Source organism: Fusarium tjaetaba (assembly GCF_013396195.1).
Source record: "Fusarium tjaetaba strain NRRL 66243 chromosome Unknown NRRL66243_c0000080, whole genome shotgun sequence".
NCBI classification, from domain to species: Eukaryota; Fungi; Ascomycota; class Sordariomycetes; order Hypocreales; family Nectriaceae; genus Fusarium; species Fusarium tjaetaba.
Window position 1 is genome coordinate 17,311 of NW_023501276.1, and position 13,606 is coordinate 30,916.

Consider the following 13,606-nt stretch of genomic DNA (forward strand, 5'->3'; position numbering starts at 1 on the left):
GTGACAAAGAAAGACAGAGGCAAAGACAAAGACAAGGGATTGTACCAAAGTTCCAATTTTCACGGACACGGACTTGATTTGCTTGCTCGGATTCTCGTAGTGAATTCGAAATGCATATGTTTTCTTGGTATTAGATGGTGCGAGGCGGAGGCTTGAAGCGCCTTGCTGCCTATTCACAACCCACAAACGTCACTCGAAAGTCCCATTTGCCTCGATGCGTCAGGCCGCCCAGAGACGATTCAGTTGTTTACCATTCATCATACAAGAAAGTCCAAGACGACACAAGTTCACGCCGACATCTCGTGAGCTCACGCTGATTTTCTGAGTCTACGCCGAACAGTCACTTTTATTATCGGTATGTTGAAAACTGCTGGACGATGCATGCTCAGCCTCGACTAACACACTGGTTTAGTCTAGAGGCTATATATATAAGCCAACCAACGAACAACCAGAGCTACCATGAGCTCTCAGGGCGATAGCCAACCTTCGCAGGACAGCACCATGACGCTCATGCAGGAGAATCTCTCAGAGGTTCTCTACTTTGCATACGGATCAAACCTCTCGACCAAGCAGATGCGTAGGCGGTGCCCGTACTCTACACCCGTTGGCCTCGCATATCTCAAGGGCTGGAAATGGATCATCAACGAGCGCGGCTATGCCAACGTCGTGCAGCTCCCTATCGATTCAGATGATGATGAGACGCCAGAAGCTGAAGACAACCGCCAGCTGAGCACAAAGGGAAAAGGCAAGGAGAAACAAACGCAGAAGCGCGAGGAGGGTGTATATGGGCTGCTGTACCTTGTTCCGGCAGAAGACGAAGAGAGCCTGGACAGATACGAAGGCGTTCCATCGGCATATCAGAAGTTTCAGGTGGATGTCAAATGGGCAAACGCGAACAAGGAAGACGACGAGACATTGAGAGCCTTGGTGTATGTTGATGAGATGAGGGTGGAGGAGGACGTGCCTCATGAGGAGTATATCGAGCGTATGGAGGATGGAATCGAGGATGCAGTTGAGAATTGGGGGATGGATGAGGACTATGCTGATCGAGTTATGAGGAGATTCTGGACTGAGAAGGACTGATATATCTGATATCACGTCGACATTGAGATTGAGATTGAGATTGTTTCATTCTCTGGCAGATGCTTGTTCTTGCGTTCTTTTTGTCATCTTTTACCTTTTTTCAGAGCAAGTTTAGTTCGTGTAGTCAGACAGATATATGAAGGGTCCAGAACAGCATTATTGTTTGGTTTTGATGATCTTTTAGAAGTCCAAGTTAGTTGAAGTAAGCAAAGGGAGATAGATAGATGTAGTGATCTTACAGCGCATGAACCACTAAACATTCAGCGTCTCTCGCTCCTCTAGCTCTGGTCTCGGACCTCCGAGCTATCCCCGGGCAGTCTGAACCTTTATATAACATTCTCTTGACTTATGGAAACAACTTTTATATATTTATTCGGCTGGAATACGGCGATTATGACATCTTATAGACCATTATCACGGCACATCATCCGTTCAGTTCGGCTCTCCCAAGCCCGCCTGATGACTACCTCAACACCAGCCTCAAGCTTCCCTGCATGGTTCGCGCGTGGCGGAACATCAAACGGTCTCGTTATCCACCGAAGAGATCTTCCTCCAGAATCCCAATGGCATAAGATACTCCCTTCAGCAATGGGCTCGCCCGATCCGTACGGACGCCAGCTCAATGGCATGGGTTCTGGCATCTCGTCGACCTCAAAGATCGTCATCCTTGGACCACCTTCGAGAGAAGACTTGGATGTGGATTTCACATTTGTGCAAGTTGGAATACGCGATGGAAGCCTCGATATGGCTGGGAATTGCGGTAACATGTCGTCCTTGGTTGGTCCTGCGGCGTGGGATGGTGGGTTTCTGTCGGCTCAGTCCAAGGCCAAGACTGTTGAGCAGGATGAGAATGGATTGCAGTGGGCCACTGTGCGGTTCTTGAACACAAACACTAATAAGGTAATGAGTTCAAAGTTCCGAGTTGAGGGCGAGCCTCTCAAGTATACGCATCAAGGAGAGTATGTCATGGACGGGGTCCCAGGAACAGGCTCCAAGGTCATCATGAGCTTCATTGATCCTGCTGGTGCAAAGACCGGCAAAGCTCTTCCGACTGGAAACCCCGTGGATGCCCTCCAACTGCAAGACGGAACCAAGATCAAGGCATCTCTCGTTGATGTTGGCAATCCTGGTGTTTTCATCAGTACTGAAAGCTTGGGACTTGCTGATCACCTGTCTCTCACACCAGCTATCGTCGAGTCAAACCCCGAACTCAAGGAAAGACTTGGAGAGATACGTCGAGCGGGTGCCAGTCTCATGGGACTCGATCCTAACACGGAGAGTGTTCCCAAAATTGTCCTTTTGTTCCCCTCGAGTGGTTCGCCAGAGGTTGATATCAGGTGCCTTGCTTTGTCTATGGGCCAGGCACACAAAGCTGTGCCATTGACTCTAGCGCTCTGCCTCGGGGCTGCTTCCCAACTCCAAGGGACACTTGCGTCTGATCTCATCGGGGGTCAGTCCAAGGAGACGGTTTGTATAGGGCATCCGAGTGGCAAAGTTGACATTGGGACTGTCATTCGAGATGGGAAGATTGAGTCTGCGCAACTCTTACGGACGGCCAGGATACTCATGAAGGGAGATGTATACTATTGATAGCTTGATTGGATGTGCTGTTTACAAGTTTCTGTATATTATTGACACCATCACCATCAAGGGAAGGATGTTGGGGTTGACCTACGATTGCAAGGGTTCAAGTCGGGTTGAATGCGTCGAAACGCATGGAAATGCCGCCCAACTCTAGCAGTTACAAATACGACTCTGCAATATATCGATTGACACTACCTCGTAACTCTATTGATATTGATATATTCAAGAGACAGAATGAAATTACATGTGGTTGATGCCATCACGTGATGAACAAGGGGTTAATTAAACCATCACCAAGCAACTGCCGTGTGCCTGTCTAGACATCTGTTCAATACCTGCCTACCTATTCTGATTCCACAAGTCCATTGAGCTTACATTATTTGGAGCTCAAGGGTCTTCAGTCTCTGATAAGTTTCTACTAGTCGACTCTTCTATCTACTGTTGATGATCATAGGTTGTCCTAGAGTTGCACAATAATAATGGCTGACCATGAGCATCCATACTTTCCGGTTGATGCCGTTATCCCAGGATATCTCCCCAACAGCACACCAGTGGCAGAGTTGATAGGGACCTTTGGTGCAATCGTTGGGTCCGTGATTGGCCTCACACTCTGGCAAACGACACGTACTGCAAAGCCTGTGCGGCCAATTGATAAGTTTGCTGCTGCTTGGTTTGCGCTGTGTAAGTCAAGTCATGCAATTATACAAAAGAAGAAGATCAAAAGACTAACTGGGAGTTGATTGCAGGCGGTTTCTTGCATGTCGCCTTTGAAGGTGAGGCAAAGAGAATGACCCCGTCACGACGTCAGGGTGCTTGCTTACTTGTCAAGGGTACTATCTCGTCTACCGCTATCAACTCCCTGGCATGTCGACACTCTTCGCCCAGCTGTGGAAGGAATACACTCTATCAGACTCACGCTACCTGACACACGACATCTTTACCGTGAGCGTAGAGACCATCACATGTGTAAGTTGGGTATGCTTCTCTCACTTCACTGGCTTACACAACCTTTACAGCTCGCCTGGGGACCCCTCTCATTCCTCGCCGTGGTAGGTATACTTAGGGATTGGCACAGCCGCCACGTCGTGCAGGTCATCGTCTGTACTGCACATGTGTACGGCGTTGCGTTATATTACCTGACCAACTGGAATGAGTCGAGGGTGCATGGCGTGGCGTACAGCCGCCCGGAGACTGTGTACTTTTGGATCTATTATGCTGGTTTCAACCTACCTTGGGCCATTGTACCTCTCGGTGAGTTGGACTGTCAACTTCAGGCACTTGGGCTAACTTGAGGATGTAGTACTGCTGCAGGATAGTTGGCTGCAGGTTTCCAGGGCGTTTGCAGCCTTGGAAGAAAAGAAGAGGGAGTGATGAGTATAAGGCGTGGAGTACAGATTGATGCTGTCACAGGTTTCAGGTGAAAGGTCATCTGTGGTAGATAAAAAGCAGTGAAACAACACAGTATACAACAGACTGCTCTAGAATCAAGTTGTGGGCTGACACTACAATACACTACACTACACTACAGTGCTATGCATTACAGTTGGCTGTGTAGACCGAGAAATGCATTGTGTTGGTTGGAGCCCCCTATACAATTCCCACACATCGTCAAGGCAAGCAATCTTCAGTTCCAGTCTCTGTGGAAAGCTAGTACGCCTTGTCACAGCCAAAAGGTGACATCAATGTGGTGTATTGTTTCAAAGTCACCAAGCTCTACTCTCCTCTCACAGCTCCTTTCCACTCAAACCTCGCCCAAACAAGGCCCTCTCTACACCGCCAGGATCTTGCCTCCCTCCCTCCTTCATCCTTGTCCCTCTATCTGTCTGCAAATTATAACTAGTCTAGCTAGGCCCATGTCCCGTCTTGCCTCGTTTCTATAACCGCTCTGACCTCTTACCGTTCTGTCGGATCCCGAAAGTCGTGAGCCGCGCTCACAGCACAAGCACATGTTGGGGGCCTCAACTCATCTTCAAGGCTTATTCTGTGGCGAGCCTTTTTGAACCAGTCACTTAGCCTGGTGATACCCTTGTTTCAATGCAGTCCTCTCCAATCCTTGTCATGACATGCCATGAGGCTATCGACATTGGCGAACTGCTTCAGTATTCTCTTTAGAGGTGGTTGCCTATACGCTATGCCAAGTAACAGTAGCACGGCATCCCGATGGGCTGGACGCTATATGCATATGCGTGCATAATATCCAGTCGGTGAAGAGCATGGTCAGCCACTACGGAGATGAGCTGTTCTCAAATCTACTGGTCATGTTTGATATTCATCTGTCCATCAACAACGACAACGATAACAAAGCGGTGACACCCTTCGTCTTCACCAAAATTTGTGACATATACTATCACATTTCTCATCTTGTGATATCGTCAAGAGTAGTCATGATATTCGTCTTCACTAACTTGAAGAATTCCTGTTTCCCGTGTCAAATCCCTGCTTGAAGCTGCATTAGATTGCATATCAGCCACACGTTCTTTACAGCCTCATTCAACAACTCCTCACTTCATCGAATGTCCTCCTAGCGTCTATCAGTTATCGTTGATTCTTCCATCTCCATGAGGCCATGATCATCAACTATAGTGTGTTGCAGCGGTCAAACTCAAGTAACTGCCGTCATGTGCCAATAAAGTGAGGCGGGAGCTGAGCTAGGTCTTAGTCGCTAAATTTATGGCTACCCGTGTGCTTTGGATTATTCTACCAATAGGAGCATGGATCTGGACACAGGATCAGATTATCGGCCTCAAATGTTACTCGTCATTATATTCGAACAGGCTTGCAGTAACACAAGTGCAAGTATCAGGGGTAACGGTTCGAATCTGCAGAACGCACAGTAAGGTTTCCTCTAAGTAACTGATAGTTACCGACGGCCAGATGCTGGAGATGTAACCGTTTCAGTTTACGTTCACGGTTGTAAAGTCAAGTTCAACGACAACTCTATTGATAAAGTAGTACCATTCTAGTGTTAGCAAGTTTGGCGAAGAATGGCTGAGGAATAAAACATCCCCGAATCGATAGTCCACGCGCCGTCGGCCCAATGTGCACAGTTTGTTAAATGGCAGACACCTCTTGTCATCCAAAACTCCCGTCTCAGTATCCGTACCCTAGTTTAACACACCTATCCAACCCGTTTCGCCTTGGCCGTATGCTCACTGATGCATGATTGCCCTCTGAAAAGACTGTGTGGCACTGTCCTAAGTGCCTGTGAGTGGTGCAAAGTAATTCCATGATCTAGTCCGCAATCTCAACGCTGCTTCGCGAGGAGGCCACTGAGGCAGGGCGCGGAGGGGGCATTGGTGGAAACATGGGGACGATGTTGGCGTTACTTATTTCAATCTCGAACTTGGGAATGCTCGAAGTACTGCGGAACAAGGCAGACAAGTCATTTCCAAAGGCCGCAATCTCATAAGTCTCGTCCTCGTCCAGCGTGACACGGCGTACCATGGCTCTAAGAAGAGAGTGACCATTGCTAGAACGATTCGACAGAGGGAGGTACGGCGCTGAAGATGGGTTGGAAAACCCCGTAGGGCGCATGTTTGCCTCGTTGACTGCAACTTGCTGCAGGTAGTGAACGGTTGGCGAGACGTTGACAAGCATGTTCCTCTTTCCATTGCCTGCCCAGTTAATGTTGAGGCGTGCAGGATACGACTTGCCAACCATGGGCGGAACAGGAATGTTTCTACCTGGTGGTGGAGGAACCATCGAAGGGCCTGGTCGAATGCCCGGAATAGGGGCAGGCACTGGGGCCGGTGCTGGTGCTTGTGCTTGTGCCTGTATTGGCATCGAATAACCCCATGGTTGAGGGGGAGGGGGATGACCGTGAGATGGCATTCCTGTTGGACGAGGAGGAGATACCCAAAAGGGGGCACGGCGACTAGTAGGCTCGTCACTCTCGCTACCTGAATCTGCCTCTACTCGGTCTGGTCGTGTGTTGGCTGCTTCGCCCGCCACTCGGCCACTGCGATGGCCTCGTCGGTGGGAGCGACGGGGAGGAAGTGCAGAATCGTCAGAGTCCGAGGCAAAGGCTTCGCTGTCAGAAGAACTACAAGCGATGACATCTGGCCTCACTGAGCCACCGCGCATACCAGATGAGCGCTTGGTAGCACCAGGAGGAAGATCGTAGCCGTGACAGGTCACATACTGATCTACCAAACGAGCCGAGGCCTCGTGAAGCAGTTCAAGTGCACGGTCGGGTCGAGGGGCCTTCTCCTCAAGATACTTGGTACGTTTCCCGCCTTCTGTCTTGAGAACGAAAGCATACCACTGACGACTTAGGTCGATCCGAGTCAGGACTTGGAAGTCAGCATCCGAGCTTTCGGCCGACACACGGCAGTTCTCTTTATTCCGGTTGAGTCAGTAACGTATTCAGAAAGAAATGAACTGTCAGAGGTAAGTTTAGGGTTCAGACTCACGCAGAATGAAACCCTTGGGGTCCATATGAGGTGCCATATCTGACTGAGGTGAATGTGCTGGATCCTGACAGGCTCGACGCAACAATGTCATTGATGGAGAAAGGGATTGGTAAGGGACTGCTCAATGTGCTGAACAGAGGTTATGGCGTGTTGGAGTTGAACTTTGTAAGATTGGAAGTGGAAGTGGAAGTGAAAGTGGGAGTGGGAGTGGAAGTGCAATACCTTTATGTTGGAGCAGTGGTAGTGGTGTGTGGCATGGTACGTCCAGTGTCAAATACATCTGGGTATGTATAATATCTCACACCCAAACAACGCATGCAGGGAATGTGTGTCTAACAAACCGATACATGACGCCCCCGTATGGAATAAGGCGGCCAGTCATGTCTATCCCAGTCTGGGAGGTATGTATAGCCGAGCAATATAGGAGATACTTGGCACAATGGCTTGCAAAGCAAAAGTTGTGCAAAGGCCGCGATGCTCTGGCTCAGATTCCCGCTACCGAGGCCATTTCTCGTGATTCATGCCGTGTAAGTCTGGTAGAGCCCAACAGCAGACAATTCGTAATCGTGATACCACGAAGCGCCTTGGTAGAACCTCATGAGAAGACACGTCGTGGACTACCGTGGCTATCCGCAGAGAACCCAAAATAGGCATTGTTCCATGGGCTTAAGGCCAATGGCTGATACCAGGAACTGACACTATGCATTCCGAAAGGCTGCAGGCTGCAGTCAAGGCAATCCATTTGGACCAGTAGATACTCAAGGATCTCCCTGTATTGTTCGTGTGTGGTAAGCACCCAGCCGTGCTCACTCAACTTTCTGCCTTGTTGTGTGTGTCCTTCAGCTTGTCACACAACCACAATACCAAACGCAAATACATTCTTTCTTGGTTTCCGAGCTTTGATTTCTCATTCTTAGTCAATCATACACAAACTGGAATAAAAACAATTAGCAAACGCTCAAGAAACCAAACAATCAATCATCGTGTAGCCATAAAAAAGCCCACTGAGTCAATTGATTGATTCATGGATACGATTCGCCTTGTAGAATGATTGGTCCACAATGTACGAGCCTGTCTTGACTCAAGTGCTCAACAAAGCAATATATTTCGCTGATGATTAAAAAAAAAGGGGGGGGCTTGTCAGCCCAATTGTGTTGCCGCGGAGTTATAGATAGGGATGCCAAAGACCCTGTTTCCTTGGTCAATCGTTTTTTGCTTTTGGTCGAGTTGTCTCGGTATCCAGGATATCTGCTTGACAGAGAGAGTCGTGTATTGTTGCTATGACGATCTCTGCCTCAACTTCGATTTGCCCCTCTCGGCTTGGCTCAATGTGTAAATATGGATGCCCATGACACACAGTCTTAGAATTGACTACTTCACTTGCCTCGCATTGCGAAGAATGCTTGTCCTGGGAAAGTTTTTGTCAAGGGATGAGAGAGAATGGATAGAAAATCCAACGGAAGCACTTCTTATTATACCGTAGGTATCGTACATATATATCAGTTTCAGACACTGGTTTGCAGCCGTTCCAGTCGCGCAGTGACAGCATCCACCAAGGCTGTTTCTCTTGATAGAAGTCCTTGGACCTGCTGCAACTTCGCCCGGCGAACCTCTTGCGGGATCCGCAACTCGGCCGAAGGTGTAGCGGGCCCATCCGTCTCCCCTGTCGCCTTGTTCATAGCCTCCACTTCGGCAGTAAGATCAGCCTGCAGGTGCTTAATGTCTTCCAGACGTTTCCACAGCTGCTTAGCCTGTGCTGGTGTCGCCTTGGATTTGCCTGATGCCAGCTCCGCGTAATCCGGAGCCGAGATGCTGGCTTCCATCGACTTCACTTCCTCCACAAAGGCACGTTCCTTGGCACTCAAGTCACGCGTGGTCGCCTTACCTACGATCTTGCGTAGGTTTTCAAGGCGCTCAGTCAGCCGCTCCTGGCGTTCCCTTGCTGCCGTAACTCGCCGATCGTACATGGCATTATCCGCCTCTCCGCCGCGATGCGACCCGTTGATTGTGTCGATCTTGCCCTTTACCTCATTCGCCTTCATGACTTGTTGCTTAAGCTCACTCTGGAGAAGTTCACATCGCCGGAATACCTCAGCCGCAGCCATTCCAAGGCGATGCGTCTCCTCTGACAAGACCTTATGCGCATCGGTAAAGATTTGCAACGTAAGCGGGCTTAATCTTACTTCCTGGTTGACAACGGTCTTGTGACGAGATGTGCGGAGCCTCTCAAGCAGTGTAGGCAGAGCAGAGCCCTCATCAAATGTATGAGACGGGTTGAACACGGGGCGAGGCTCATAAAAGTCCAGGGGCGCCATACTAGCTTCCCGTTCATAGCTGGGGCTTTCCTGGCGAATTGGAGCAAGGTCGACTTCTGGTGTGTCGAAGGTCAGGGCGATGGGCTCGTAGGGGGTCGCTGAGAGGAGAAAGTAACCAACGTCAGGGTCTCGCAGAACATTGCATGCAGCTAAGGGCACCGCAATATCGGCAGTGGGTTGTGAGTATATGCGGTCCCTTGTAGACTGAGAGTTGACAAGCAGGCCAATTCTAAAGTCGGTTCCTGCTTCGGAATCTCCATTCAACTCACTCTCTAGGCGGAATACCCAGGACGTGAGTGAAATAAATGTGATAGCAGCATGGTGTGTAACAAAGAAATTGTAGCGAGACGTGACGTCGTTGCTGAAAACCGGCCAACTGTCGTCATTCACTTCCACGGGTGTCATGGTATCAATGGCCTGGAAGGAAAGTAGAGACGGAGTTTCAACTTCGGCAAGCAGTCGGCCAAGTTTATTCTTGTTCTTGGGTGGCAACCATTGAGCCTGGACACCCTCGAGATCAAGATATACGCGAACTTGGCCGCTCGTTGACAACAGGCAGAGCACGGTCAGAGAAAGGCCCTCTTGGTCCCCGTCATCCATATCCAAATCTTCTTCTTCGCCCATCATAAGCTGCTCCGTCTCCGTCTTCTTGCCGATGACGAGCATATCAGTGACCGATGTATCCAGCTCATCACCTGCATCAGGATCTGACTGAAGCTCAAAAGGGCCTTGCAGGCGAGGAATAATTCCCGGTCGGGTTGGTCGCGTGTAAATCTCCATCATAGGGTCACCAATCGGCCCCTCCATGATTGTTGGCTCTTGGGAATCTAGCTCTCCCATCCATTCTAATTGCTGTTGGGCGAGTAACTTTTCCTGCTCTCCGACATCCGGATCATCCTCGATACTTGCAACAGTAGTGACGATCGATACTGACAGAGAAGGGATCAATGTTGGGGGAGGTGCCCATTTCTGAGGCAGCAAAGGACACAAGGCGTACACATCTCCTTCTCGCATTGCTACCCACAAAGTCATGGGGTTCCAACCGCCAGCCCCTTTAGTAGAGAAACTGGCAGCAGCCACCTCCATTTCGAATGAATCAGGTGAGAATGCCGTATTGGTGGCTGCTGTTGAGGCAGAAAAGTCTTGATCCAGAGTGGTACCGTCCACCAGTTTCTTCAGGTCGACAGACGTCGTGGGGGAGTCGAAGGACCATCGATCAGTAGTGGACAATTCCCATACACGTACGATAGCATCCGCGGTAGTCGTAACGATACAAGAGCCACTGACACCCAAAGGATGCCAGAGGGCCGAGACGACAGGAGATCGAGAGGTAACGTGAGTGGTCGGACCAAGCGTGAAGATCTTTGGCTTAAGAGGGCCAGCATCTTCACTGGTAAGGTGTGAGGGGTCAGGGAGCACGCAGATATGGACAGTATGTGTGGTCAGAATGGCCAAAAAGTTCGAGTTCGGGGAGATAATCAGCTGACGAATGTCGTCGGCAACGGGAGTCTTGATTGTCTGCGCAGTGGTAGGTTAGCTACCGATTTATAAGTCATGATACTCGAACATACCCTCAATCCAGCAGCGTTCTCTAGGCTCTCATCATCGAACGACTGTGTAGAATCCTCACGCTTGATGCGAATGCCCTGCGATGATCCTCTCTTTGAGTAACGATTTGCCCATTCATCTTTCAAGTATGCAAGATCACCCCAGCGAATTTCGCGACCAACAGCAACAAATACTTCAGTCCCTCGATGAGCAATGGTTCGTCGCGGACCAGAAATGGATTTCTTCTTGGACGGATATGCTGAATCCAAACTCCGAGACTTGGACGCCTCAGATGATGGCTCAAAAAGACGATGGCCGAGAGCGTTGCTGGACAGCCAAGCTGCCGAATAGCTCTTGACCTTAGGCATGGCGAGAGGACAATGCCGAGCTTCGTTGGCGAATGTGTTTGCACAGTTTCGTGAAGCTAATGAGGTGAGAATGCGAGCTATATGAGCTACTCAGAGTCGTTGTACCTGAGCGCACGTCGCGATCTTTGAATGTTTGGAAGAAAATAACGAGGCTGAAGGCCTGGGGCTGGCGCACGATCCGTCACTGAAAGCTCTAGCGCTTGTTACCACAGCATCAAGAGGCAGGGTATAAGTGAATGCCACATGCACCGCCACACTTGTCTGCAGGGCCCACTCGCAACGCAAGGCTACTCTTGTTACACCAACATCCATCATCTTAAACTATTGAAGCTGAAGAAGCATCTATCGTACTTTGTTGCACACAATTACCCGTTCTGATAAATCTAAGACCTTTCCTATTCATCTTCGAAACCCGCGACAAGTGAAGATCGCAAGACAATGCGACCAGGCGTCAGAAACACTGTAGAGCGCCTCGATAGGCCGAGCGCCTACTACCAGAACCGTGTATGTTATCTACCCACGCTTTTCGAACCACTTATTAACACCATGCTAGAACAAGAGAAGACGCGATCGCGATGACGACCATGACCAACCTGCAGAGCCCCAAGCTGACCCTCTAGCCAATGCCACAACCCTCTACGTCGGCAACCTGTATGTTTTCCTTGCTACAATGTTCATTATATCATAGTGATCAATCGCATAAGGCTAACTTTCATCGCGCCAACAGATCCTTCTACACAACCGAAGAGCAGGTCTATGAACTTTTCGCAAAGTGCGGCGAGATCAAGCGCCTTATCATGGGTCTCGACCGCTTCAACAAAACACCTTGCGGATTCTGCTTTGTTGAGTACTACACTCACCAGGACGCCCTCGACTGCCTAAAATACATTGGCGGCACCAAGCTTGACGAACGCATCATCCGTACCGATCTGGATCCCGGCTTTGAAGAGGGACGTCAATTCGGCCGTGGAAAATCCGGTGGTCAAGTTCGCGACGAGTACCGTGAGGACTTCGATGAGGGCAGAGGAGGTATTGGCAGAGCGATACAAGCCGAAGAGCGAGACGAATACGCCGAGGGGAAGTAACTGGACAGTAGTGAGGCGGCGGTTGTCCTTGACGGCCGATTAGGACTCGATACCCTTAGATTTTTATACAAAGCCTTCGATATTTGGGAAAGTAACTGCATTCCTTCTTCTATGTGCATATATGGTATTCCTTTCCTTATCTTCTATCCCAATGCATACCACTGGTCTGCCCTGCCCTTTCACCAGCATTTGAGACCGTCTCTCAAGCCTCTGGTTTTGTATCATATCGGGCAATGTGGTCGTCACATTGGTAGTCGAAACATTGGTGTTGTACATAGATCCCAATACGGATCTGCTTGCAATTCCCGCCATGGGATGAATACGCCGTTCTCCGTTAGATCCTCAACTCGATTGTCCTGCTTCCAATTCTACAAAATCGCCTTTCTAGTAACCAGGAGGGTTGATTCGCTGGGATACCCTTGTCCATTTGGGCAGTTCTGTGCAATTGTCAGCATTGAAATCCGGGCAATTGGGTGATCTGAGCAGAGTGGCATACTGTGAATGCCCTTGCGGTAACGCTTGGCCTTGCGATCGAACATGGTATATTTGTCCTTTGGTAGCATCTCGGCCTCGGTGGGCATCTCAGCCTTCCATCGCTCAAGAGCTTCGAGGGTCTGTCCTTTCTTGGCGAGAGCTGCATCGACAGTCGCTACAACATTGTCGACAGCTCGCAGGCGAAGTCGGTGGCGGCGTTTCTGGAACTTGGACAACCGCCAGGGAATCTTCCAAAGAAGGCCACCCGAGAGAGGGTTTGTGATGCGGAATGCGCCGAACATTGTCGAATAGCGTTGCGGGTTAGAGACACAATCAGACAGACGAGTCTTTTGGTGATTGTCGAATGAACGTCAACTTTTTCCCGCTAGTCGGCGGCTGTTGAGCCGCGCAGACGCTTAGCGCAGGAAGGCTGGTTGGCTGCATAGGCGGAGAAGCTTAAGGTAGCGGAACATTGTGAGGGCCGGGTACAGTGGGCGGCGTGTCAGTGAGGTGGGGAGTTGTAGGTGCTTCAGTGGGGGAGCTTCGATTTAGCTGGCTCAGATTACCTACCTACCTTCAGAGCAATGCAGACGTCTATCCATTCATTCCGTTCGTTTTAAGAAGGGTATGCGACAGTATCGACAGCATTAACGTGGCGCCTCCAAAGCATTGAATGAATCGTGCCCACGCAGCGAAACCAAAGGATATTGCTAGACCGCGACCGATGCAACACACAG

General features: G+C 49.8%; 7 protein-coding genes across 7 annotated transcripts; 4 read left to right on the top strand and 3 right to left on the bottom strand.

The window, feature by feature from the left end:
* Positions 1-459: 459 nt before the first annotated feature.
* Positions 460-1,083, top strand: FTJAE_4218 (uncharacterized protein; the record flags this gene model as incomplete). Its single annotated transcript, XM_037350600.1, has 1 exon — positions 460-1,083. The coding sequence occupies one exon, from the start codon at positions 460-462 to the stop codon at positions 1,081-1,083; it is 624 nt and encodes a 207-aa protein (XP_037208672.1).
* A 459-nt stretch (positions 1,084-1,542) lies between these two features.
* FTJAE_4219 (DUF453 domain protein) lies at positions 1,543-2,673 on the top strand (the record flags this gene model as incomplete). The annotated part of the gene is made up of 1 exon (XM_037350601.1): positions 1,543-2,673. The coding sequence occupies one exon, from the start codon at positions 1,543-1,545 to the stop codon at positions 2,671-2,673; it is 1,131 nt and encodes a 376-aa protein (XP_037208673.1).
* A 473-nt stretch (positions 2,674-3,146) lies between these two features.
* Positions 3,147-4,038, top strand: FTJAE_4220 (emopamil-binding (phenylalkylamine Ca2+ antagonist binding); the record flags this gene model as incomplete). Its single annotated transcript, XM_037350603.1, has 5 exons — positions 3,147-3,348; positions 3,414-3,440; positions 3,497-3,633; positions 3,684-3,918; positions 3,968-4,038. The coding sequence occupies 5 exons, from the start codon at positions 3,147-3,149 to the stop codon at positions 4,036-4,038; spliced, it is 672 nt and encodes a 223-aa protein (XP_037208674.1).
* Positions 4,039-5,898: 1,860 nt separating this feature from the next.
* On the bottom strand, positions 5,899-7,116 carry FTJAE_4221 (uncharacterized protein; the record flags this gene model as incomplete). The annotated part of the gene is made up of 2 exons (XM_037350604.1): positions 5,899-7,004; positions 7,080-7,116. 2 exons carry the CDS (start codon positions 7,114-7,116, stop codon positions 5,899-5,901), a joined length of 1,143 nt encoding a protein of 380 aa, XP_037208675.1.
* A 1,468-nt stretch (positions 7,117-8,584) lies between these two features.
* FTJAE_4222 (nucleoporin nup82) lies at positions 8,585-11,310 on the bottom strand (the record flags this gene model as incomplete). The annotated part of the gene is made up of 2 exons (XM_037350605.1): positions 8,585-10,912; positions 10,966-11,310. 2 exons carry the CDS (start codon positions 11,308-11,310, stop codon positions 8,585-8,587), a joined length of 2,673 nt encoding a protein of 890 aa, XP_037208676.1.
* A 438-nt stretch (positions 11,311-11,748) lies between these two features.
* Positions 11,749-12,395, top strand: FTJAE_4223 (nuclear cap binding subunit 2; the record flags this gene model as incomplete). Its single annotated transcript, XM_037350606.1, has 3 exons — positions 11,749-11,814; positions 11,864-11,961; positions 12,038-12,395. 3 exons carry the CDS (start codon positions 11,749-11,751, stop codon positions 12,393-12,395), a joined length of 522 nt encoding a protein of 173 aa, XP_037208677.1.
* Positions 12,396-12,779: 384 nt separating this feature from the next.
* On the bottom strand, positions 12,780-13,171 carry FTJAE_4224 (ribosomal subunit l31; the record flags this gene model as incomplete). Its single annotated transcript, XM_037350607.1, has 2 exons — positions 12,780-12,832; positions 12,892-13,171. The coding sequence occupies 2 exons, from the start codon at positions 13,169-13,171 to the stop codon at positions 12,780-12,782; spliced, it is 333 nt and encodes a 110-aa protein (XP_037208678.1).
* Between the last annotated feature and the right edge of the window lie 435 nt (positions 13,172-13,606).